Here is a 23,116-nt window from a genome sequence, read left to right as displayed (position 1 = left end):
TATAAGCTTGGTAACTTAACACATTTCTAGGAAAAATTAAGTATCTCAACTCCATTTATTATAATCTATCCACATTCGAGTTCCCATTACTTTCTAAATATCTGCATTTATAAACAAACTTAATTGTATTTGGTATCAATTCTTTCTGCTGATAGGCCAGGTTAAAAAATGTGTGTGTGTGTGTGTGTGTGTGTGTGTGTGTGTGTGTGTTTTCTGATTACAGAAGTATTCAATGATCACTGTAGAAAAATTTAGGGGTATAGGAAAAGACCTCCCCAAATCAACAATCTTCAGATAATCACTACTAATATTTTTATATTTACCATCTCGCTTTTATTTTCCCCTAGGAATATATATATATATGAAAGAATGTATACGTGTATTAAGATGTATATGCTTTGTTTTAAACATGATTTGGAACACATCCTATCTAATAAAGAGGGAATGTGCTAATTGACCATCACACCCTCACAAAGATGGCAGTGTCCACAGCCAATAAGGAGGGAATATGCTAATTGACTGCCACGCCCTCAAAGATGGTGGCACCCACAGCCACAAGATGGCGCCGCCCAGTCTCCTCAGCCCTGCCGGGGTGGCAGGTGCGCTGCACGGCCGGGCCCACCCCCAGGCAGGTCCAGCCTGCCTTCGGAGTCCCCCAGTCCCCTTAGCCCACCAGCCACCCAGGGCTGGCCCAGGGTGCAGGCAAGCCTCGGATGGCGGCTGCCCAGCCGCCCAGGGCCGCCCGAGGCTCAGGTAACCAGGGCTGGCCGAGGCAGCAGCAGAGGTGTGATGGGGGCGTCGCCTTCCCCTGATCGCCAGGTTGCCTCCCACCCCTGAGGGCTCCCAGACTGTGAGCACCCCCTGCTGTGGGACCCCCTTCCAGTGCATGAATTTTCATGCACCAAGCCTCTAGTTACATATAACTTTCTATAATTTTTTTTTCATGCAACATTATTCAGCAGCATTTTGCCATGTTATAAAGATTTTTCAAAAGCCATCTCTGATGGCTACATAATATTCTGAATATACCATAGAACTTAACTTTCCTTCAATTGTTGAGCGTTTAATATCTATGACTTTCAATAAGTATTTCCAAAGTATTTTTCAGAGTTTCACTATTCCTAGCAATTCAGGAGACTACTATTTCACTGTACTCTTGCAAAGACTGAACATTTCAACTGTAAATTTTTGTCAACCTGAGAAGTGAACAATGAGTTTTAATTTGCAGTTTGATTAATGAAGTCAATTTTTTAATCATTTCTATTGATTCTGAGAATCATTCATAACCTTAACTGAGACAAAATTGACTCTTAATAAAGGTTTATAAAAATGTATGGGATCGCCGAAACCGGTTTGGCTCAGTGGATAGAGCATCGGCCTGCGGACTGAAGGGTCCCGGGTTCGATTCCGGTCAAGGGCATGTACCTTGGTTGCGGGCACATCCCCAGTGGGAGGTGTGCAGGAGGCAGCTGATCGATGTTTCTCTCTCATCGATGTTTCTAGCTCTCTATCCTCTCCCTTCCTCTCTGTAAAAAAATCAATAAAATATATTTTAAAAAAATGTATGGGATCCACACCAGAGATACCAGATAGTCAAGGCCTTGTTCTTAATATGCCGGGTGGCCAAAGCCACTTTGAATGTGGGAATTTTAATCAGAATGTCCAAGGCTAAGATGCCATATGCAGGTGCAAGGACAGCAATCTCACGGTACATTACACATATGCACCTTGCTGTAGCCAAAATGATTGATGTAACTATTGGCAGGAGGCCTCTTTTGTCTAAGTGGTGTAATACGTTACTGACCAGCCAGTGTGCTGGGAGAAAAAGGCAGCTCAGAAGATGTAGTACTCTGTGTGCAGGAAAGGCTGGAGAGGTTGGAAAAGCTGCTGAGGCAGAGAGCTCAGGTGCTGCTCCTGATGGGGAAAATGAGACATTTTTGGGGGCTAGCAATCTGAATCTGTGCCAGTAACCTAATGCACATTCTTGTTAGCCTATAGTCTAGTCATTAACCCTTCTTTAATTATCTGGTCCTGTAAGACCTGTTTACCTAAGTACTACTCCCATTTTGGAGAGGCCATAAGCCATGAACAATACATAACCCCCAGATGGAGTTATCAGTGCTAGCGCCAGGCCAGGCCTTTAGATGTGGTCTCACGGCCCCCCACCCCAGCACGTGGGGCTTTTTGCAAAGCCCATGACAGGTCCGGAAGTATGATCCATATTTGGGGGACAAAGAAACCAAAGGGGTATAAAGGGAAAGCTTCCTCCATATTGGGGGGCTCAGGATTTGGAGAGAAACAGCATCCCCTGAGTCCTGTACTACTAGTACATGAGAAACATCTAAAAATAAATGTTTTTTTCCTGTGCCTCCAGTACTCCTGCGTATTTTTTGGTCGCCTGGTAAATTCTCTAACACTCCTATGTGAGGCAATGAGCCTAGGGGCAGCATGCGGCTGTTCAGATAATAACTGTGGGTGCAGAGACTGCTACTCCTGTGTGGGAAAGATGTATTCGTTTACTAGTATCAGCCGGTGTGCGGCTGAATGTTTTATGGACTGCTTAAAGAACTGTCTTATCTAATGGCTATGTGGCCACTGGCTTCTGAAATAAAGACTCCTTCTTATACACCCACAACTTCTCACGGATTCTCTGTCTAAGACCGGGCATCCAAGAAGGTCCAGCCCTAGGCAGAGGGGCTGAGACCCAACAGTTAGTGCAGCGAGCAGGGTTCAAGAAGGAACCTGTCCTGACAGTTGGCTAGTCCTTAGCAGAATTCAGGAGACTATTGGACTCAGAGCAGCAGTGCTCTGGCTGCTCTGACAGAATGCCTATTGGAACACATGTTCATCGAGTGTGTACAGTTGAATTTTTTAAAATTGGGGTTTTTATTTTGAGATATTTGTGGTGTCACATGCAGTTGTAAACAATAATAGAGAAATCACCTGTGCCCTTCCCCGTTTCTCACAATAGTGATAGCTTGGAAAACTACAGCGCAATATCACAAATAGGATATTGACACGGGCTCAACCGAGATACAGGTTTTCCATCATCGCAGGGATCCATCCCCCACTCCCTGACCCCTTTTCTATAATTTCGTCATTTCTGGGAGAAGAGAGTTCCCCATCAGGTCAAGGTCCAACCAAACATCCACCACCAGGTATCACGCGCGTCGCATGGTGCCGGTTGCCCAATCAGGAGCAGAAGGAAATGGCGTCATCTAGTTGACGGAAGAGGCAGGGCATCCGCGGCCGCCCGCCCAATCGGGGTCCCGGAGAGACAGGGGGCGGAGCCTGGCAACCTTCGGCGGCGGAGCGGCCCCGCGGCGCGACTGAGGCCGAGGCGAGCACGGCTCCCTGCGTGCGGCTCAGCGGCCCGGAGCCCGCATTCCGGCGCCCCTTCCTCGCGCGGCGGCGACTGGGCGGCCGCGGGAGTAGCGCCGCCTTTGCCCAGAGTCCCGCGTGGCCCCGGCGCGAATGCGGCTGCGGCCGGGCCTGCAGCGGGCGCGGGGGCGCCGGGCGGCCGCCATGGGGAACTGCTGCTGGGCGCAGTGCTTCGGGCGGATCCGCAGGGAGACGGGGCGGCTGCCGCGTGGCGGAGGGTAAGCGGGCATCGCCGCCGCGGGCGGGGAGCTGAGGCGGGTCGCGGAGGCCTGCGGGGCCCCGGGGAGCTGGGCGGGGCGCATCCCCTCGGTGCGTGCGTCCCCGCGGCGGTGCCTTCAGGGCGGGCGCGGGACCGGGAGGTGTTTCCTCCGCCCGATTCGGCAGGTGACAGGCCGGCGGCGGTCCCGGGTGCGGGAGAACCGGACCCCGGACGTGGGGCGGCCCTGTCCACGGCCTGGCACATGGCGGGGTCTCCGCCGTCGTCCGGCCTCTTGTTGCCGACAGGAGCCGCGCAGCCTTTTCCCGTGGATTTTGTGGGATTTGGAGAGGAGTGCCGAGCCCTGACCTGCTCCAGGAGTCCCGTCCGCACAGGACTGGAACTCCATGATCGTCTATTTGTGTGATTTTGCTTTTATAAGGTACTGAGAAGGTGAGAGCAGAGTCCTTTGAAGTTAGCTTTGTTGTTGAATAAATGTGTCCCCGGAACTCAAACTTGGAAATATGAACCCAGCCACTTTGTGTAAGAAGTAGGTGCTGTCGCTTTCTAGAAGAGATCACGAGGCTTTCGGGATCTGTCCCATTTAACCAACGTTATTAGGTAATAAGGTGGCTTAGCATGAACCCATGGAGTCCAAATGGTTTCTAAGTTGGGTCTTTGGACTCTGGAGTTCTGATGACGTAAGCACGAGCCTCCCTCCTGGTCCATCCTGCATCGCGTCCCCTCCCTATGTCCCTGAATGGAAAACCCGGGACTTAAAGATGTGCCCGCAGGGGAAGGCGGCCAGAGTCACCTCGTTTACTTTTGTGTGGTCTCGCCTAAGGACCACATGTGCAAAATCTTCAGCTTGGGTCGTGTTTTTTTTGTATTTTTGTTGCCGGGTGTTAAATTCTAGCGGTAATACCAGGTTCTAATTCGGTAAGCAGATATCAGGTACAGGGTGAGGCGAGGTAGGTGTACAGTTGTGAGAGCTCAAACCAGTTTATTCTTGTGTTATTATTGTTAACTAGAGGCCCAGTGCATGAAATTGGTGCACGGTGGTGGGGGGGGGGTCCCTCAGCCCGGCCTGCACCCTCTCCAATCTGGGACCCCTTGGTGGCTGTCCGACTAAACTGGCAGTCAGATGTCCCTCTCACAATCCAGGACTACTGGCTCCTAACCATTCACCAGCCTGCCTGCCTAATGCCCCCAACTGCCCTCCCCTGCCAGCCTCATCTTGCCCCTAACTGCTCTCCCCTGCCAGCCCAATCTCACCCCTAACTGCCTCTGCCTCGGCCCCCACCACCATGGCTTTGTCCAGAAGGAAGTCGGACATCTAGAAGATGGCCGGTTGACCCGGTCTAATTAGCATGTTACCCTTTTATTAGTATAGATTACTGCATTTTCCATAGGAACCACTGTCAACCTACGTTTGCCCCCTCCCCCCCCCCCCCCCCCCCCCCCCCCCGTATTGGACGTTGGACTGCGTTGGTGTCTGGGACTTTTGTACTCTGAAGTTGATTTTACAAACTGATTTCCTAGGGAACAGCAGTGACATTGCAGACTCTGCTCCCTGAGCCTGGGAGCCGCAGCACAGGGAGCCCCTGAACCTGTGTGGATGTGTGTGCAAACTGAGCAGTTGGGTCTGTGCTTTCTGCTTGTGGACAGAACTCCTGTGGCAGACAGCCCTGTTGAGGCCAGAAGAGCTGTGGGCGTGGACCTAGAAAGTCAGATGATGCCCCCTGGCTGTAGCTCAGTTAGTGAGAGAGAGCATCCTCCCGACAAAGTTGTGGGTTCCATCCGGGTCAGGGCACATACAAAAATCAACTGATGAATGCATAAGTGGAACAACACATGGATGCTTTTCTCTCTGTTTAAAAATCAATAAATAAAAATATATGGTCACATGATGCTGGTATTGATCTGTTTCTTTAATCCATAAATGTAGGTTTGCACAAGTTCCCTTACTTGAGTCTTCTGGTTAACATATTGTTTTACATCAGTTTTAATATTATTTTAGTAGCTTCTAGTAAACATGCAGACAGGTGAGGTTAAATTTACCTCTCATTTTTATTACTATTTTTTTCCACCTGGTAGTTTTGATTTTTTTTTTTTTTCCAGCACTAGGTCTAGCTAGCTAACATGTAAGGGCCAAAACTTAGAGGAGTAATAAAAACTTGATGTGATTTATATTTGTCTAATAGCTCATAGCTCTCTATTCTGAAGATAGGTATTTGGTTGCCATTATCTCTCAGTGCATTATCTTGTACTTTGCCACCGGAGGATCTTAATGTATATACTTGTTGACAGAATTAAGGAGTGCGGTTTCTTAAGTGTATCTTGGTCTTTTCACCTTCCCTTGCCTTTGGTACTTAATGTTTCTTGAAGCGTTCCTTTCACTTCTCAGGGGCCTGGTTGATTCTTCTCCTCGGGCTGACTTTCCTGGCCCTCATTTGAACTTTTCTTCTCAGACCATGATAGTTGTTAACTCACTAGTGTGTGCCCTGTGACACTTCAAGTCTCTTGGGTACTTTGGTCAATTTTTATTCACTTGGTATTTTAAATACATAGCTATGTCTCTTATTCAGTAACCCAGGGAAGTAAGAACTAGAAGGTTCATGTAGGTGGCAACAGTCTAAAAGCAGAGGGTGGTCAAGGGGTGTGATCAGAGCAGGGAGCCCGAGAATGGCTCCTCTGTTTACAACACATCCAACAGGAACGTGGGGTACTCCTCACAGGGGCAGGACACTCTGACCTTCCTGTGACATGATACCCTATACATGGAATGAATAAGAGAAAAGATGCTGCACACAGATTGCAGGGATGAGTGAGAAGGAAGTAAAAGACCTTTAAGGTCCTGTCTAATTATTTCCCTCTAAGTCAGGCTCCTCTTATAGGGCAATGGCTTTTTTAAACCCATGTTTTCTGTCTTTGACGTGTTTAGAAAGAAGATTTCTCTCTTCCTGGGCATAAAATAAGTTTCTGAACACTGTTCTTCCTAAATTTGCCTTCATCAGAGAGGGGCTTGTTAAACACTAAATGTTACTACTTTATTATTACCTCCTATGTCAAGGCTACACCTACTTAGAAAATCTGTTGATGGGTCATCTCTTGAGATTTGAATGGTTAAACCTCCTTTCAAGTATTGGATACTAATTGTAAAACGGTCTGTACATCATCTTCATTGTAATAATTTTTGCCAGGAATCAGATTTGTAACCTTTCCAATCTTTTGTTCAGACGAAAAGAGTCTTGGGAAGCTTTTGATTTTTAATAGATTTTGGAACATTTTACTATGGTTCTTCATCATTTGTTTATAATGTCAAACAGAAGGTAGAGGGAAAGACTTTCCTATTTTATTTTAACATAATATATAGGAGAATATGAAGAAAAGGGACAATACTAATGTGTGATTTGTGAGAATTTTTCAGTTACATTTTACTTAAGTCATTTTGGTGTAAAAGAGTATTTACCTGCTATGCAAAGTAACATAGAGCACAAAAGCCTGCATTTTTCAGTCTATTCTTGACAAGACTGATTTTATCCTTCATAAAAGATGATCTTGACGCCTGCCTGGATAATATGGAGGCACGAATCACATTCCTTTCAGCTCTTGCAAATGCCTTTACAGCCACATCTTTCCGAGTTTGAGAGGCTGCCTTCCTGCCTTTCTGACATCCTTCACGTGTGGGAGTCCGTGTTCACATGTCGCAGTAGCAGAGCAGACACAGAAACTTAGTCTGTTTCATTTAGAGATAGCTCTCCGGGACACAAGGGTTATGCATAAAGGAATGTCCATAGATGACTTTAGGGAACTTTAGGCTGTTAAGAAAGATGGAAGATACACTTTTATTTTTTAAAAAAAGATTTTTATTGTTGAGAGTATTACAGATGTCACCCTTTTCCCCCTTCATAGCCCCCCTCCTCCCGGTTCAAGCCTTCACCACCCTATTGTCTGTTTCCTTAGGTAAGATCTTTGGTTAATCTCTTCCTGCCCCACTCCCAAGTTGTGAGATTCATCTGTCTGTTCCATGCTTCCATGCCTCTGATTCTATTTTATTCAACAGCTTATTTTGTTCATTAGATTTCTTGTTTGTTTATTTGGATTTTTAGATTCAATGGTTGATAAATATGTATTCATTGCCATTTTATTGTTCATATTTTTCCTCTTCTTTTTCTTGTTCTTATTCTTCCTCTTCGTAAATAATACCCTTCAACATTTCGTGTAATACTGGTTTGGTGGTGATGAACTCGTTTAGCTTATTCTTGTTTGTGAAGCTCTTTATCTAACCGTCAATTATAAATGAGAGCTTTATTGGGTAGAGTAATCTTGGTTGTAGGTCCTTGCTGTTCACCACTTTGAATATTTCTTGCCACTCCCTTCTGGCCTGCAAAGTTTCTGTTGAGAAATCAGCTGACAGTCATATGGGCAATTCCTTGAGGGTAACTGTTTTCCTTTTGCTGCTTTTAAGATTTTCCCTTTGTCTTTAACCTTTGGCATGTTATTTATGATGTGTCTTGGTGTGGGCCTCTTTGGGTTCATCTTGTTTGGGACTCTTCAAATAGGTTTTCAATATCTTGCTCTCCTCCTTCTGGAACCCCCATAACATGATTGTTGATACACTTGAAGTTGTCCCAGAGGCTCCTTACACTAGTTTCATGGTTTTGGATTCTTTTTTCTTTTTGCTCTTCTGCTTGGGTGTTTATTGTTTCCTCTTATTCCAAATTGTTGATTTGATTCTTGGTGTCCTCTACTGTACTAAATTATTCTTTATTTCAGTAAGTGTATGCTTAATTTCTGACTGGTCCTTTTTCATGTCTTTGAAATTCTCACTAAGATCCTTGAAAGTCTCATGAAGATCCTTGAGTAACACTATAACCATGGTTTTTGAACTCTGTATCCAGTGGTTTACTTGCTTCCATTTCTTTCATTTTGACATTTGGCTGCTTTCCTGTATTTGTTCCTATGTTTTAGGTAGAGGTGCTGTGTCTCCTGGAATTGGTAGAGTGGCCTTGTGTAGTGGGTGTCCTGTAGGGTCCAGTGGCTCAGCCTCTCCAGTCACCGGAGCTGGGCACTCTAGGTGCCCCTGTGTGTGGGCTGTGTGCACAGTCTTGTAGTTGAGCTTTGATTGCTGTTGACGTCACTAGGAGGAGTTGACCTCCAGGCCAGGTGGCTGTGAGGGCCAGCTACAGAGCTGGAGAGCTTCTGTGCAGGAGATACCCATGTGGAGCAGGATTCACTTCAGTGGAGCTTTGGTGCTCACTGAATCTGCCCCTTAGTGTGTCCCTTGTGGATGTGTAGAGTTGTAATCTGTTGTGGTCTGAAGCTGTCCACTGGATACAGTGGCTCTGGGGCCATCCAGCAGGAGCTACAGAGAGATCTGCAGATGGCTGCAACTTACATTGGGCTTGGAAGTGCCCTGGTGAGGCCCAACTGTGAAGCAAGGCAGGCTGGTACTAGTGCTGGGTCTTGGGCCTTTTATTGATAAGTTTGGGGCATGCTGTCACCAGCTGCAGCTTGTTTGAGAGATTTTAGCAAAGTCTGAACCCTGAGTCAGGACAGGCCATTCAGATTAAAAAGCTGGTGCAAACAGCTTGGATAGGGATGCAAATTGGGTGGGGTGGGATCTCAGGGAATCACCAGGGCAGAGCAAACAGTTTGAGCCAGGTTGATGAAGACACAGATATGGCCCCTGCCAGTCAGCTCTGTGACCTGGGAGGTCCCAGCACAAGAACAGTGACTGCTGTGAGCCCCTCTGCCCCCGAGTTCCTGCCTTGATGCCAGACAATCCAATTCCTCCTCGTATGTCTGGGTCCCCCAAAGCCGCCGGGTGCTGGGAGTCCAAGTAAGTCCCTGCACTGACCCTTTAAATGGAACTGCCTGTGTCTCCAGCAGTCTCCATGTCACTCAGCCACAGTCTCCGCTGGTTTTTACAGCCTGAAATTACGGGGACTTCTCTTCCCAGCTCTGGAACCCTGGGCTAGGGGTCAGGGACTGGGACTCTTGCTCCTCACAGATGGCCTCCACAGAGACTATCTCCCTCCCGGTTATAAAAATGGCACATGTGGGTGTCAGACCAGCCATTCCTCCCCTCTGTCTCTCCTACCAGTCTCAGTGTGCTTTCTTCGTTACTTCTCTAGTTGTACGACTTCTATTCAGCCAGCTTTCAGGTGATTCTGAATGATGGTGGTTCTGTGTTTTAGTTGTAATTTTGATGTGGCTATGGGATGTGGTACAGACCGGCATTTACCTATGCTGCCATCTTGGTTCTCTCCACTTTTATTTTTTTAAGTCGTTGTTTGTGCAGTGTGTTTGTTTCATCAGCTCAGTTCTCCTCATAATTAGTGTACCTGAATGTACGTGCAGGGTTGCTTTCCTCACCCAGTAGGAGCCCTCGGGCGGAAGAGATAGTGACTGAAGCTCTGCAGGCGACACCATCTGATGGCCAAAGGAGCAATGATTTGAAATGACTTCTGAAAGTGAAGGAAGAAAGTGGCCAAGCAGGACTGCGTCTGACCAACAAGAAGACAGGAATCACGACTGCAGAAGAAACGCACAACTTCAGCATAGATGATGAAGACACGAGGCTCTCGCTGACCTTGGCTCAGTCCTCAGGTCAAGTGCAGGCAGCAGCCAGTAAGTCAGGAGGCAGCTGAGGCTGGAAGGGCAGTCGGGGGAGAATCAGGAAAGGTCACCAGGAGCCCAGACGGGCCACAGAGACCAAGGCCGAGACCAAAGTGGGAAGGTCAGACAGTGGAGAGGCTGATGGGAAAAGCTGGTTCATTTTAACCTGGTGCTGGAGGAGGGCTCTGCGGAGGCCCTGGACCACAAGAAAGATGAACAAGTGGGTCTTAGAGCAAATTAAGCCTGAACATGGCTGGGGCAGGTGACACACGGATGCTGTCCTACTTCATGCACCTCGTGAGGAGGCAGGGTCTTTGGAAAAGACAGCGATGCTGGGAACAGAGGCAGCAGGAGAAGAGGAGCCCAAACAGGAGGTGGAGGGACTCACGAAGGAGCCACAGGCTGAGTCTTCAGGCTGAGCAGGGCCGTGAAGGATGGACATTGGATGGCACCATTCCAGGGTTCCCGGGAGTCCAACTCAGTGGCACATCGCACATGTGGGGGGAGAGAGGGGCGGGGGGTTGGAGTGGATCGAGAGTGCTCTCCTGCATCAGTTTTGGCAGCTGTAACAGAAACCACATTAAGTGAAAGTCATAATCTCCTGGTCTCTCCCTTAGGAAAGGATTTGAGTGGCTTGTCCTGTACTTATACTGTGTCTGGGGGGGGCAGATATAACAAAGATGTTTGTTTTACTAATAGAAGAGAATGATTCCTTTTTTAAAATGTCAGCTTCATTGAGTGATAATTGAGAAAATTGTAAGATATTTAAAGTGGAGAACCAAGATGGCGGCATAGGTAAACACCTGTATTTGTTGCCTCTCACAACCACATCAGAACTACAACTAAAAGACAAAATAACTATCATCCAGAACTGCAGGAAAGCTGGCTGACTGGAAGTTCTACAACTAGAAGGAAAGAAAAAAGCACATTGAGACTGGTAGGAGGTGCAGAGGCGTGCACGGAACGGGCTGGCAACCAGTGCACTGTTGTTTTTGTTGTTGTTTTTCAATCAGGAGGGAGATACAAGCTCCCAATTGCTCTGAACTCCAGTTCCAGGTGAGACTCTGGGGACCCAGACTCATATGGGGAGAAACTGGACTGTCTGGCATCGGGTCAGAACACCAGAGCAGCTTTCTCTCAGAGGTGCTCGCAGTGGTCATTGTTCCTGTGCGGGGACCTCTCTGGTGCAGGGCTGACTGGCAGCCATTGCTGTTTGTTCTGCCCTGGTGATTCCCTGAGACCCCGCCCTACCCAATTTACAACCCCACCCAAGCTGTACACAGCAGCTTTTGCATATGAATGGCCTGTCCTTTCTCAGCCTAAAACCTGTCAAACTGAAGCTGGGTCAGAGAGCCCCAAAGCTTCCAAAAGAATGCCCAAGGCCTGGCAGCAGCAGCCTGCCTTGCTTCACAGCTAGGCCGCATCTGGGCACTTCCAAACCCCATACAAAGAGGAGGAATCTGCAGATCTCTCTGTAGCTCCTGCTGGGTGGCCTCAGGCAGTGGATGACTTTTCACCTCCTTGGAGATCCAAGAGCCAGTGTACCCAGTAATCAGTGTGAGACCATACCAGATTACAACTCTTCACATCCATAAGCAACACACTCAAGGGGCAGACTCAGTGAGCACCAAAGCCCTATTGAAGCAAGTCCTGCCCCATAAGTGTGTCTCCTGCACAGCAGTTCTTCCATTATAGACACAGCTGATCCTCACAGCCAGTTGGCCTGGAGGTCAATTCCTCCCAGTGATACCAGCAGCAATCAAGGCTTAATTACAAGACTGTGCACACAGCCGACAAAGGGGTGCACCAAGAGTGTCCACCTCAGGTGATTGGGGAGGCTGAGCCACTGGGCCCTATAGGACACCTAGCACACAAGGCCACTCTATCAACACAGGGAAGCGGCCAAAATGCAGAGACAAACATGTCACAAATGAAAGAAATGGAGGAAAGCAAACTACTGGATATAGAGTTCAAAACCACAGTTATAAGATTACTCAAGAATCTTCTAAAACCTCCAAAGAACTTAGTGAGACCTTCAAGGATTAGTGAGAATGCCAAAAAAATGGAAAAGGACCAGTCAGAAATTAAGCATACACTGACTGAAATAAAGAATAATATACAGAGATTCAACAGTAGACTAGAGCAGTGGTCGGCAAACTCATTAGTCAACAGAGCCAAATATCAACAGTACAACGATTGAAATTTCTTTTGAGAGCCAAATTTTTTAAACTTAAACTTCTTCTAATGCCACTTCTTTAAAATAGACTCACCCAGGCCATGGTATTTTGTGGAAGAGCCACACTCGAGGGGCCAAAGATCCGCATGTGGCTCATAAACCGCAGTTTGCCGACCACTGGACTAGAGAATCCCAAGAATCAAGTCAAAGATTTGAAATACAAGGAAGCAAAAAACACCCATGCGGAAAAGCAAAAAGAAAAAAAGAATCCAAAAATATGAAGATAATGTAAGGAGCCTTTGGGATAACTTCCAGCGTACCAACATCCAAATTATGGGGATGCCGGAAGAAGAGAGATAGCAAGATATTGAAAACCTATTTGAAGAAATAATGACAGAAAACTTCCCCTACCTGGTGAAAGAAATAGACTTACAAGTCCAGGAAGCGCAGAGAACCCCAAACAAGAGGAATTCAAAGAAGACCACACCAAGACATCATAATTAAAATGCCAAGGGCAAAAGACAAAGAGAATATTAAAAACAGCAAGAGAAAAACAGTTACCTATAAGGGAGTACCCATACGACTGTCAGCTGATTTCTCAACAGAAACTATGCAGGCCATAAGGGAGTGGCAAGAAATATTCAAAGTGATGAATAGCAAGAACCTACAACCAAGATTACCCAGCAAAGCTATCATTTAGAATAGAATGTCAGATAAAGAGCGTCACAGAGAAGAAAAAGCTAAAGGGGTTCATCACCACCAAACCAGTGTTATATGAAATGTTGAAGGGTATTCTTTAAGAAGAGAAAGAAGAAAAAGGTAAAGATAAAAAATTATGAACAACAAAGTGACAACAAATACATATCTATCAACAAGTGAATCTAAAAATCAAATGAATAAAAAATCTGATGAACGGAATAAACTGGTGAATATAATAGAATCAAGGGCATAGAAAGGGAGCAGAATGACAGTTCTCAGGGGTAAGGGGGTGCAGGAAGAGATTGGACCAAAATCTTACACCTCTGGACGAGGACAGTGGGGGGAGGGGGGGTTGGAACCGGGTTGAGGGGAGCTATGGGGGGAAAAGAGGAACATCTGTAATAACCTAAAGATTTAAAAAATATATATTTAAAGTGTACATCATGGTGATTTGATGCATGTATACACTGTGAAGAGAAAGGTTAAAATTAAATTCATTATTTGGCCCTAGTTGGAAAAATTAACTCATAACTTAAGTTTTAAAATCTGGACTATTTATATTCTTAGGTAAATTTAGTAGTTCGTTTTTATAAATATAAGGTACTATATGTTAAAGAATTTAAAGTTGCTCTTGAGAAAATGTTTTTACCCCATCATATTCAGTTTTAGGATTAAATTTGATTTTAAAGTTGTTTTTCTGTCTTTCTTCCCAGATCCAAATATTTTAGAACATGCTCAAGAAGTGAGCATTTAACGATAGAGGTAAGTAGAGTGAGTAATTTGATTGGATACAAGTGCTCTCAGGAGGGGCTTTTTTTTTAATTAAGGAGAAAAGATCAGGACCTAAATTTAATGTGGACTATATATTTAAGTGTTACTGATGCTGGTGAAGAGGAAAGAATTGCTTGGGGGGAGGGGCGCGCAGGGAAATGTGGACAACAGATCCATTTCTACTCAAAAAGTAGTTACTTTTCCACTCCATGGCACAAGGCTAGGTGCCCTCTTGTCAGTAAGGTAGTGGCTGTCAGCAGGTGCAGGCCTGCCCTGTGCAGAGGGCCCTGGAATTAGAGCACGTTCATTTTCAGCAACTCCATAGTAGAATCCCTGAGTCACTTTGTATGTAAAACATAATAATAATAGTGGAATCTACCATGGACTCAGCCCTCCTGTATACCAGCTACTCCACCGCATGGTTGAGTGTCATTGCTCATAACTCTTAGTACGATCATAGTTAACATGTGGCAGTCATCCCATTTTATGGTTAGGAATCGGAGGCTTAGACAGGTGAAGACAATGGGCTCACATACACAGCCTGTAAGTGGCAGAATTTAAATTCCAGTCCCAACTGCCTGGCTCCAAAGCTTTGAGCACTGTACTTGACTGTCTTCTAGTCCTGAATTTTCTGAACCTTTCATAGTTTTCTTTTTTATTATTATTAATATATATTTTATGGATTTCAGAGAGGAAGGTAGAGGGGGAGAGAGAAAGAAGCATCAGTGATGAGACAGAATCATTGATGGTCTCCTCCTGCACACTGCATACTGGGGATCGAGCCCGCAACCCAGGCATGTGCCCTGACCGGGAATCTAACTGACCTCCTGGTTCATAAGTCGATGTTCAACCACTGAGCCACGCTGGCCAGGCCTTTCATTGTTTTCTTGATATTTAGCAAGAAAACCTTTATTCTTTCAAGTGGTTATCAATTATTTATACTTAAATACAATCATTTTAATAGTAATGACTTTCATTAGGTAATTTGACATGGCCATTCCTATCTCTAGAAAGAGTATTGGGAACTGTGACTCTCATCGAGTAAATCTTCAGTAAATACTTACATGAATGAATAGATGAATAAATATAAACATTATAAGAGAAATTCTTGTTTGGGTATCTTTTCAGTCCCTGTTTTTTGAGTAATTTTCCTTCTAATAACATTAAGTTCATCTGAATTCAAGTGGAAATTCTAGCTGTGTGGGTTTAAAACATCTGTATGAAATGTTCAATTCAGATGAAAGTTTTGCTTATCAGTTTCTCGTTTATGTAGAAACTTGCTGTGAGTCTCCTTTTTGTTTTTTATGTAAAGTCATAAATGAAAAAGATAGCTTATCTTGGCTATCTTGTAGGACTGTTAAATATATATCAAATGAAGTGATGTATAAAAAGAAATTAAATATCTTACATTACTTTTTAGGTGAAAATGTGACATCATTATTTGTGGGATATGTACCTTAGACAGATATCTCTCCTAACATTTGCTTTCTTGTTCTTTCAGTTTGAGAATCTAGTAGAAAGTGATGAAGTAAGTATTTCCATAATAATGCAAAGTCCTTATCGATCTCATTGGTCATCTAATTAGTTCTAACAATTCAGGTTTTTTTCCTCATTTTAATGTAAGTTTTAAAAATATGTTTTTTTGATTTTAGAGAGAGAGGAAGGGAAGGGAAGAGAGAAACATCAGTTAGCTGTCTCCTGAACGCCCCCTACTGAGGATCGAGCCCACAACCCGGGCATGTGCCTTGACTGGGAATCAAACCAGTGACCTCTTTTTTCAACCACTGAGCCACACCGGTTGGGCAATTAATTCATTTTTAAATAACATTTACATCATTTACTTTTAAATTAGGATTTTTATTTTTTTATTTTTACTGTTCTTTATTTTTGTCTTTCACTAATTTATATTAGCAAATAATTCAGAATTTCCTACTATAGAACAATGTAATACTATATATAATTTAATTTTTATATAGTTCTATATGTCAGTTATGCATATTATAATATCAGCTATATAACACAGGTTTTAAAAGCATTCTTTAGAACTCAAGGAACTTTAAAAAGGGATATTTCCAGCCTCTTGCCATAAGGTAGATAAAATTCTTCACAATCCAGAGTAGACGCATTCTTTAACCAAAGTTTTCATGAATTTCTGAGGGTGGAATTAATACATGTTCATTCTTCAATCAGTTTCTGACTTTTGCTATTATCTTTTCTATCAGTTACTTTTGGTTGATTTTTTGCTTTTCATCTCATCTAAAACTTAAGTCACTTTTAAGGTGCAGTCCAAGTACAAAAACATTACCCTATTTTTTTAAAGTACATTTTAGGGCTAGTGAAATGGGGTGTCTGTGTCCGGTGTGCTGGTGCAGTGAGAAGAGCTTTAATTTGCTGATGTTCATCCTCCCAAAACGAATTGTGTGAGTTTGTGCCCATTACTTGCCCTCCCGCGGTCCCCGCCCCACGCCTCTGAAATGAGTGAGGCTAGAAGAGCCTGCAGGCTCTGACCTGCTGTCCGTTTTCTTTTCTAAGAAAAGAGGAAAATGTGTCGAACCACATTCAAGTCATTCCTCAGCCCAGCCTTTCCCAGCGTGTATGGAGGCCAGTCTCGGAGTGCATGCTGGCTGTTGAGGGTCCTGAGGAGAGCTGTTGTGAAAGAGATCACTGAAGTCTGTTCACCTCAGCATTTCCCAGAGCAATCTGGTCTAAGTCCTTTTATAAATAGCAATACATACTATTGTCATAGGATAGAACACATTTAGGAAGCTCTTACCTTCTGTTTTCCTAGTAAAATTTCTCCCTGATATTTGAATGTTTCATAGAACCTAGTTTCTTTTCCTTGTCAAAGGTCACTTTCATCTCCATGTTTGTTTGTTTGTTTTTAACACAGTGAAGGCCAACATCTAACCTGATATTTTTAAAGTTCTGACAAATGTTAAATGTACGAGTTCCTTCAATCTTCAGTATAGTTCAGTATAGTTTTAAAATCAGCTTCATACTGATTTTAAAATGTTTCTAAGAGATAAAGGAGTGGGGGGAGATACCTGTTGTTCACTTCTTGATGCATCCATTGGGTGACTCTTCTTTGTGCCCTGACCAGGGATTGAGCCTGCAGCCTTGGTGCATCAATGACAGTAGCCACTGAGCCACCGGCAGGGCCGCACTGCGCTTCAAAAGCATCTGTGGTCCCATTTGTGCTAAAGTGCTTGTGTTTGGCTGCTTTTGTTTTTGCTAACCAGCCTTTTCTCGCATCATATTTTATGTTGGGTTTGGTTGAACTGTTTTGCAGTGCTATTTCCTAAATTCGTTTGGACCATGTAGAATTTTATTTCTGCTCTTCCTTAGCCATATATTGTAACTGTCAGGTGTGAATAGTTTAACTATGTAAGACAGACACATGAGCCCACATCAGTCTTGAAATTAGTTAGGGTTTCCTTTGGAGGGGGAAAAAAAGGCTATAGCTAATTTCAGATCCTGTGGAAGAAAATGAAGACAGTGGATTCTTATTCTATGAGAATGAGCTGAACTTGCAGGAACCAGAACACCCCTCCTCCTTGGGGATATAACAGAATTAGGTGCTGCAGGCTTCTCCCACATTTTCATCTGTTAATCAGTGTGTAGCCTTGTTTTATGTCTCTGTGTGACACCTTATTTTGATACTAGAAGCCCGGTGCACGAAATTCGTGCACAGGGGGGGGGAGGAGTGTCCCTCAGCCCAGCCTGCACCCTCTCCAATCTGGGACCCGGTGCATGAATTCATGCATGGGTGGGGTCCGGGGAAGGAGACATGGGCCTGCTGGTCGAACTCCTGGTCGAGAGGACAATTTGCATATTAGCCTTTTATTATATAGGATATACACTAAGTGGCCAGATGATTATGCATTCAGAGATCATAATAATCTGGCCACTCAGTGTATATTATTGGCTCATTAACTCGAACTCACAGCCAACAGCACTGCAGCTCAGCCTGAATAAAGCATATCTGACACGTATTTCTCCTGGAGAGGCAACATCACAGCACTTCACACTGCACGGGGTCCTTTAAACAGTGAAATCACCAATAAAACACAGACGTGTGAACACAGTGGCATGAAATAGGCTGTAAAAGGAACACGGCCTGAGAGCTGAAACCAGAGGGTGAACTCTGCCTCCCCAGATGTGCACGTGGGCGCCCGTGTTGGCTGCTCTGCGTGAGCCTAGGAGTCCCTGCAGATGCAGGGTGAGCTGGTTGAGAGGCTTCTGATGCATTTGACCTGGAAGGTGAGCTTACACCCAGAGTCCATGAGGGATGAAGGCATGGAGAGCATGTCTGGTCCGAGCCTGACCCGGACAGTCATGGGTGTAAGTATTTGTTAGAAAAATATTAAGAAATGTCCAGCAATTTGTTGTTATATAATTAAGCTAGGTTATTAAACTGAATTTTTGCCTTTGCAAAATAGTAAAATTTTAAAGCTCTTAAATAATTAAACTTGTTCACTATGAAAAAAAGGTAAGTGGAATATTTTGATTAAATAAAGTTTTTATTGGCTTGTCTGAAATAGAATTAAGCTAATGAAGCATTTTAATTATTTAATTAATTTTCTGTACAGGGGGAAAGCCCAGGAAGCAGTCACAGGTAAGGGTTGGGTTTTCTCGGGAACTTGGGTTTGTGCTGCAAAAGCTCTGAGGGCCGGGCTGTCATCTGTTTGCTCTGAACTGCTTCCCTCTCAGACCTGGCTTTTCTCCTACAAGATTCAGGCAAATAACGCCCATCATGAAGGATGGCTGTGGACATTAATGTAATGCACATAAGTGCTAGGTGCTTTCCTGTTGAACCTAAGTTGTTATGTGTTTTTCTTTAAAAAAAAAACCATTTACATTTTCTCTAATTTTTTAAACTTTATCCTTTTATTTATGATGTTCTAAAGCTTCTTTTACTAATTACAGTTTTAAAAATCTAATTTATTTAAAATTACTTGTGCTAAGTTCTTGAAAAGAGCCATCTGTCTTTAACTTGAATTTGAGAGTTCCTAACATCAAGAGAATATTTAAGTGTGTTTCATATTTGAATGTGTATTCCTTTACCTTGTATAGTTTAGCTAACGCTTATTAAGCACTGTCCTATGGCTGGCCACTGTGGTAGGCGCCAGATTAAAGAGTCAGACATGTTCTCTACGTCAGAAGGAAGAAGGCTAACTTCAGTATGAGGCAGGAAGGGCTGTAGACCATTTAAGCAATTGTAGAGCATTCGAGGAGGCCTAGGGGAAAGGCCCTTTGTCCACCATGGGGAAGGGAGGCGAGTTCAGGATGCGTCTGTAGGAGGCACACCTGGGCTCATCCTTGAAGGGTGACTAGTGGTGGCTGTCCCAAGGGAGAGCCTTCCAGGAGGAGAAACTGAAGGGCAGTCATGAGAATTGACTGGGAAGAGGCGCGAGGCAACCTGGTGGTGATGGGAAGGTTCTGTTCCTGGTGTTGGCAGCTACAGAGTGTGCACTGTTGTCACAACTTAAACCACTGAACACTTAAAAATTGTATTTTTTCTGTAAGTTAGACCGCAAAACAAACAAACAAACAAACACACACGGCCTGGCAGAGGAAAAGAAGTGAAGGACATCACCTGTTGGGCTGGCTGAGACCGTGATAGGTCTTGGTATTGGCATCACCTGCCAGAGGTGGGGGGATGAGGAGGGTGGGCTGAGTAGTGGATGTAAGAAGAGGAGTCTGAAAGGCAGCCCTGGGCGGAGCGGAGACACGGGCTGAGGGAAGGCAGGGACACCAGCACGCACTGGAGCCTAGGGAGCCGGTGTTTTCCAACCAGCCATGGGTCTCCTTTGCTGGCATGATTAGAGATGGGAGCAGGGGAGACCAGTGACTGATGGGAAAATGGGAGTAAGCAGCTCAGCAGGCAGAGCAAGGAGCTGGCCTACGGGGCTCAGGTCCCAGTTCGGCCGCAGCCTGTGGTTCCACCTTGTCTCCCTCCGCCGTGTGATCTCTGTATCTACCGTAGAGGGTTGCTGTGAGCTGAACATAGTTCATGTGCGTAGAGCACCTGCCACATGCTGAGTGCTGGCTGCTGTCCTGACTGTACATTTACTCTCTGGGATTTGAGCTGAAATGGATGAGAGGAGGAGGAGCTATAGTGATGGGTCTAGGTCAGTGGTTGGCAAACTGCGGCTCGCGAGCCACATGCAGCTCTTTGGCCCCTTGAGTGTGGCTCTTCCACAAAATACCATGGCCTGGGTGAGTCTATTTTGAAGAAGTGGCGTTAGAAGAAGTTTAAGTTTAAAAAATTTGGCTCTCAAAAGAAATTTCAATCATTGTACTGTTGATATTTGGCTCTGTTGACTAATGAGTTTGCCAACCACTGGTCTAGGTGAGAAGGAAGGGTTTGCCTTCTTTCCTCCCTCCCGTCATGTGGCAGAGGTGGAAGCAGGCAGCAGGCTGAGGTGATGGGCTGGCAGGGGGAGCCATCTGGTTCTGGGCAGCCTTTGTACGAGTCAGGAGTGAGGGCAGCATGGCCTGGGGCAGGCTGGGGTGATGCAGGTGGAGGGTGGCTGCTGTCCCTTGTTTCCCAGTCATGTGAGGCTGACTGTGAAGAGGAAGGCATTTGGATGAGGAGCGCAGGGATTGTGTGGAGATGCTCATGGCTAGCGTGGGCAGGAGGCACGTGACCGCATGTAAGTGAGGGGCCCGAGGTCAGGCATGCTGGACTTTCTCTGCAGCTCTCAGCCTCTGTGAGAGTGCGAGGCGGTGGGGGGAGTCTAGAGAGGGAGGCATGATGGTGCAGGCGGGGAGTGCTGGTGAGAAAGCGCCTCAGACCCACGTGGTGCCCGCACTAGCCGGAAGTGACCTTGGCCAGGACCTGACCAGATGGCAGCGAGGGGTGCTGTGTGAAGCACAGTGAGGAGGGCTCGGGCTGGAGCAGAGCCAGAGTGAAGGCCATGGAGGTCACATTTCTTCCCAGGTGGTTGTAGTTCAAAGCACTCTGATAATGTGCCATCTTCCTCAGCTTCCACCACACATGGCATGTATTAGGACGTATGCTCTTTAACACAAGTTACAACATCAAATTGCGTTAATATACTTTGATAGTAAATTTCAGAATTTCCGTTTTTGAGCGTTTTATTTGGACTCAGAGTCATCAGAAGTTTTCTTTTTCTCCCTCATTTTTCTGTGTTAGGCCTCTTACTGAGGAAGAAATAATTGACCTAAGAGAGAGGCATTATGATTCTATTGCTGAGAAACAGAAAGATCTTGATATGAAAATTCAAAAAGAGGTAAGTAGTCTTGTATTGCTTTTATATATGTTATTATAAAGGGTCTTTTAATAGGGGAAAGTTGTCATTGACTAATATATTGCATACAAAATCATTGGACCTATATGTAGATATATACAAGTGAAATTATTTAAATTTAAAAATTATTTCAGCCTATTATAATTTATTTCAGTTTGGTTTAATTTATCAGCAACCATATGCAGCCAAAAATGAAGAGAATACATGCTCCTAAAGATAATATCCTAATTCATAAGTAGGGACTCCAGCAGGACACATGCACCTGTGTGTTTAAAACAAACTTTTAAAATTTACTGTTTCACAATAAGTGTGGTTTTTGAAAAGTCTTTTTGTTTGTCTCAGATTTATTTGTTCTTAGTGAACATCTGCTTCTAACAGTCATAAATGTTGTATTATTTTAATGTATTCACAGAATGGCCTTTAATTACAATGGGTAATATATAATAGAGAATATTAGCTTTAAAGAAAAAAATTGTGTTGAAATGTGATGCTTAAGCTTTATTTGAAATGCAGTAGATGATCACTAGGGCAGTTAGTGTGCTGTTGGGAATGGCAGGACGGAGATGTGAGCACCGTGGTGTGATCGTCAGGAGGGGGCTGGGAGGCAGAGCTCCAGCTCCTGCCATTCGTGTGGTAGACGCCAGAGGACTGGCCTCGGGCCAGACCCTTACCCCCGTCAGAGCCAATAGGCAGTGGACTGTTGGTGAGAATTCTGAAGAAGAAGCAGTTCTGGGTTTATGCAAATTACATGCTGCTACTGCATAATTTCAGCTTCTAGAGAATTCTGTAATATGATTGGCTTCATTTGGGTTATTTTGTAAAAGGAGAAATTGAAATGAGAGAGAACAAAAGTTTGAGTTCTGTCATGCTTTGAAGGGATCAATGTTTTATTTTTATTTTATGAGTAGAAGCATTTTGTTTTGAGAGCAGTTAGACAGGTTCTGATTCTGTTAATCCTTATGTTTTGTTCATGCACAGTTAGCCTTACAAGAAGAGAAGCTAAGACTAGAAGAGGAGGCTGTGTACGCTGCCCAGCGCGAAGCAGCCAGGGCAGCAAAGCAGCGAAAGCTCTTGGAGGTGAGGGACCCCCACGTTAGGGCGGCTCTTGTCCTGCTTCTCTCTGACCGGCCGTAGCCGAGCTCTTCTGTCCCCAACAGTTGGGGCTTCTGTGTAACAAATGTACTCCTGCCTGTATTTCTAGGAATTTAAGGCAAATTAGTTGAATTTTAACAGGTAGAAATGACATCCGATGATATGCTTGATGCTGAGTGCTGTTTGCCTTAGGGTAGCAGGCATTAGCTCTTGTTTATCCCAAAGATCAGCTTCAGTTTTCTAAAATTCAGTATTCTTTTGGAAAAATAAATATACTCTTAGACAGAAATGGGGCAAAACTAGCCTTTTTAAGTTTAATTTTGTCAAGTTTTTTGTTGTTTTTTTAAAAACAAGGCCTCGAGTTGCTAGAATTTCCTATTCTTCCTAGATCAGGTAAGCCGGGCAGTTTTGCCCCCCAGGGATATTGTATATTTCTCATCTTCATTCTTGTGTCTTTGGGAGATTGGGAGTTTGAGCCTTGAGAAATCTTTAGCATGTTATTAGAGAAGGCAAGAGATTCGCCATACCTTTCCAGTGCTCATGGTGTTCGGCAAGCATGTCAAACTCAGAGGCTAACACGGGCCAAATAAACGAGGCATGCGGTCCACGGGCCGCGAGTTTGTCATGCTTGGTGTACGGCATTATAATGCCCAGAACTCTGACAGCATCATTCACGGAGCCTGGCTGAGTGTCCGGAACTGTCCTCAGGTCACAAGTCTTACCTGTTCAATTCTCCCAACAATCGAGGCGTTAGGTCATATGTTGTTATATGTTGAGTCCCATTTTATAGCAGAGGAAGCGGAGGGACAGAGGTGAGGTATCGGCTGGGATTCTACAGCTTATGGACAGCAGAGCCCAAGGTCAGCTCAGCAGACTTGGCCAGCGTCCCGCTCAATGTCTCCC

General features: G+C 44.8%; 1 protein-coding gene across 7 annotated transcripts in view; it reads left to right on the top strand.

Moving 5' to 3' along the window:
• The first annotated feature begins 3,279 nt into the window (after positions 1-3,279).
• The window catches only part of AP1AR (adaptor related protein complex 1 associated regulatory protein), a 35,986-nt gene continuing 16,149 nt past the window's right edge, over positions 3,280-23,116 (top strand). For 2 of the 7 annotated variants that reach the window (XM_080674076.1, XM_080674075.1), the window contains exons 1-6: positions 3,304-3,599; positions 13,790-13,838; positions 15,349-15,375; positions 18,437-18,462; positions 21,007-21,103; positions 22,100-22,198. In XM_080674076.1, the coding sequence (XP_080530202.1) occupies positions 3,475-3,599; positions 13,790-13,838; positions 15,349-15,375; positions 18,437-18,462; positions 21,007-21,103; positions 22,100-22,198 (423 nt within the window). In that variant the 5' untranslated portion in view covers positions 3,304-3,474. Of the gene's footprint in view, positions 3,600-13,789; positions 13,839-15,348; positions 15,376-18,436; positions 18,463-21,006; positions 21,104-22,099; positions 22,199-23,116 lie in introns of all 7 variants that reach the window. The other 5 variants (XM_080674081.1, XM_080674080.1, XM_080674077.1 and 2 more) reach the window with 4 other exon arrangements.

The sequence above is a fragment of the Plecotus auritus genome (genome assembly GCF_963455305.1).
Source record: "Plecotus auritus genome assembly, chromosome: 6".
In the NCBI taxonomy this organism is placed as follows: domain Eukaryota; kingdom Metazoa; phylum Chordata; class Mammalia; order Chiroptera; family Vespertilionidae; genus Plecotus; species Plecotus auritus.
Note: the sequence above shows the minus strand (reverse complement) of the source record. Positions and strands in the feature narration are given on the sequence as shown.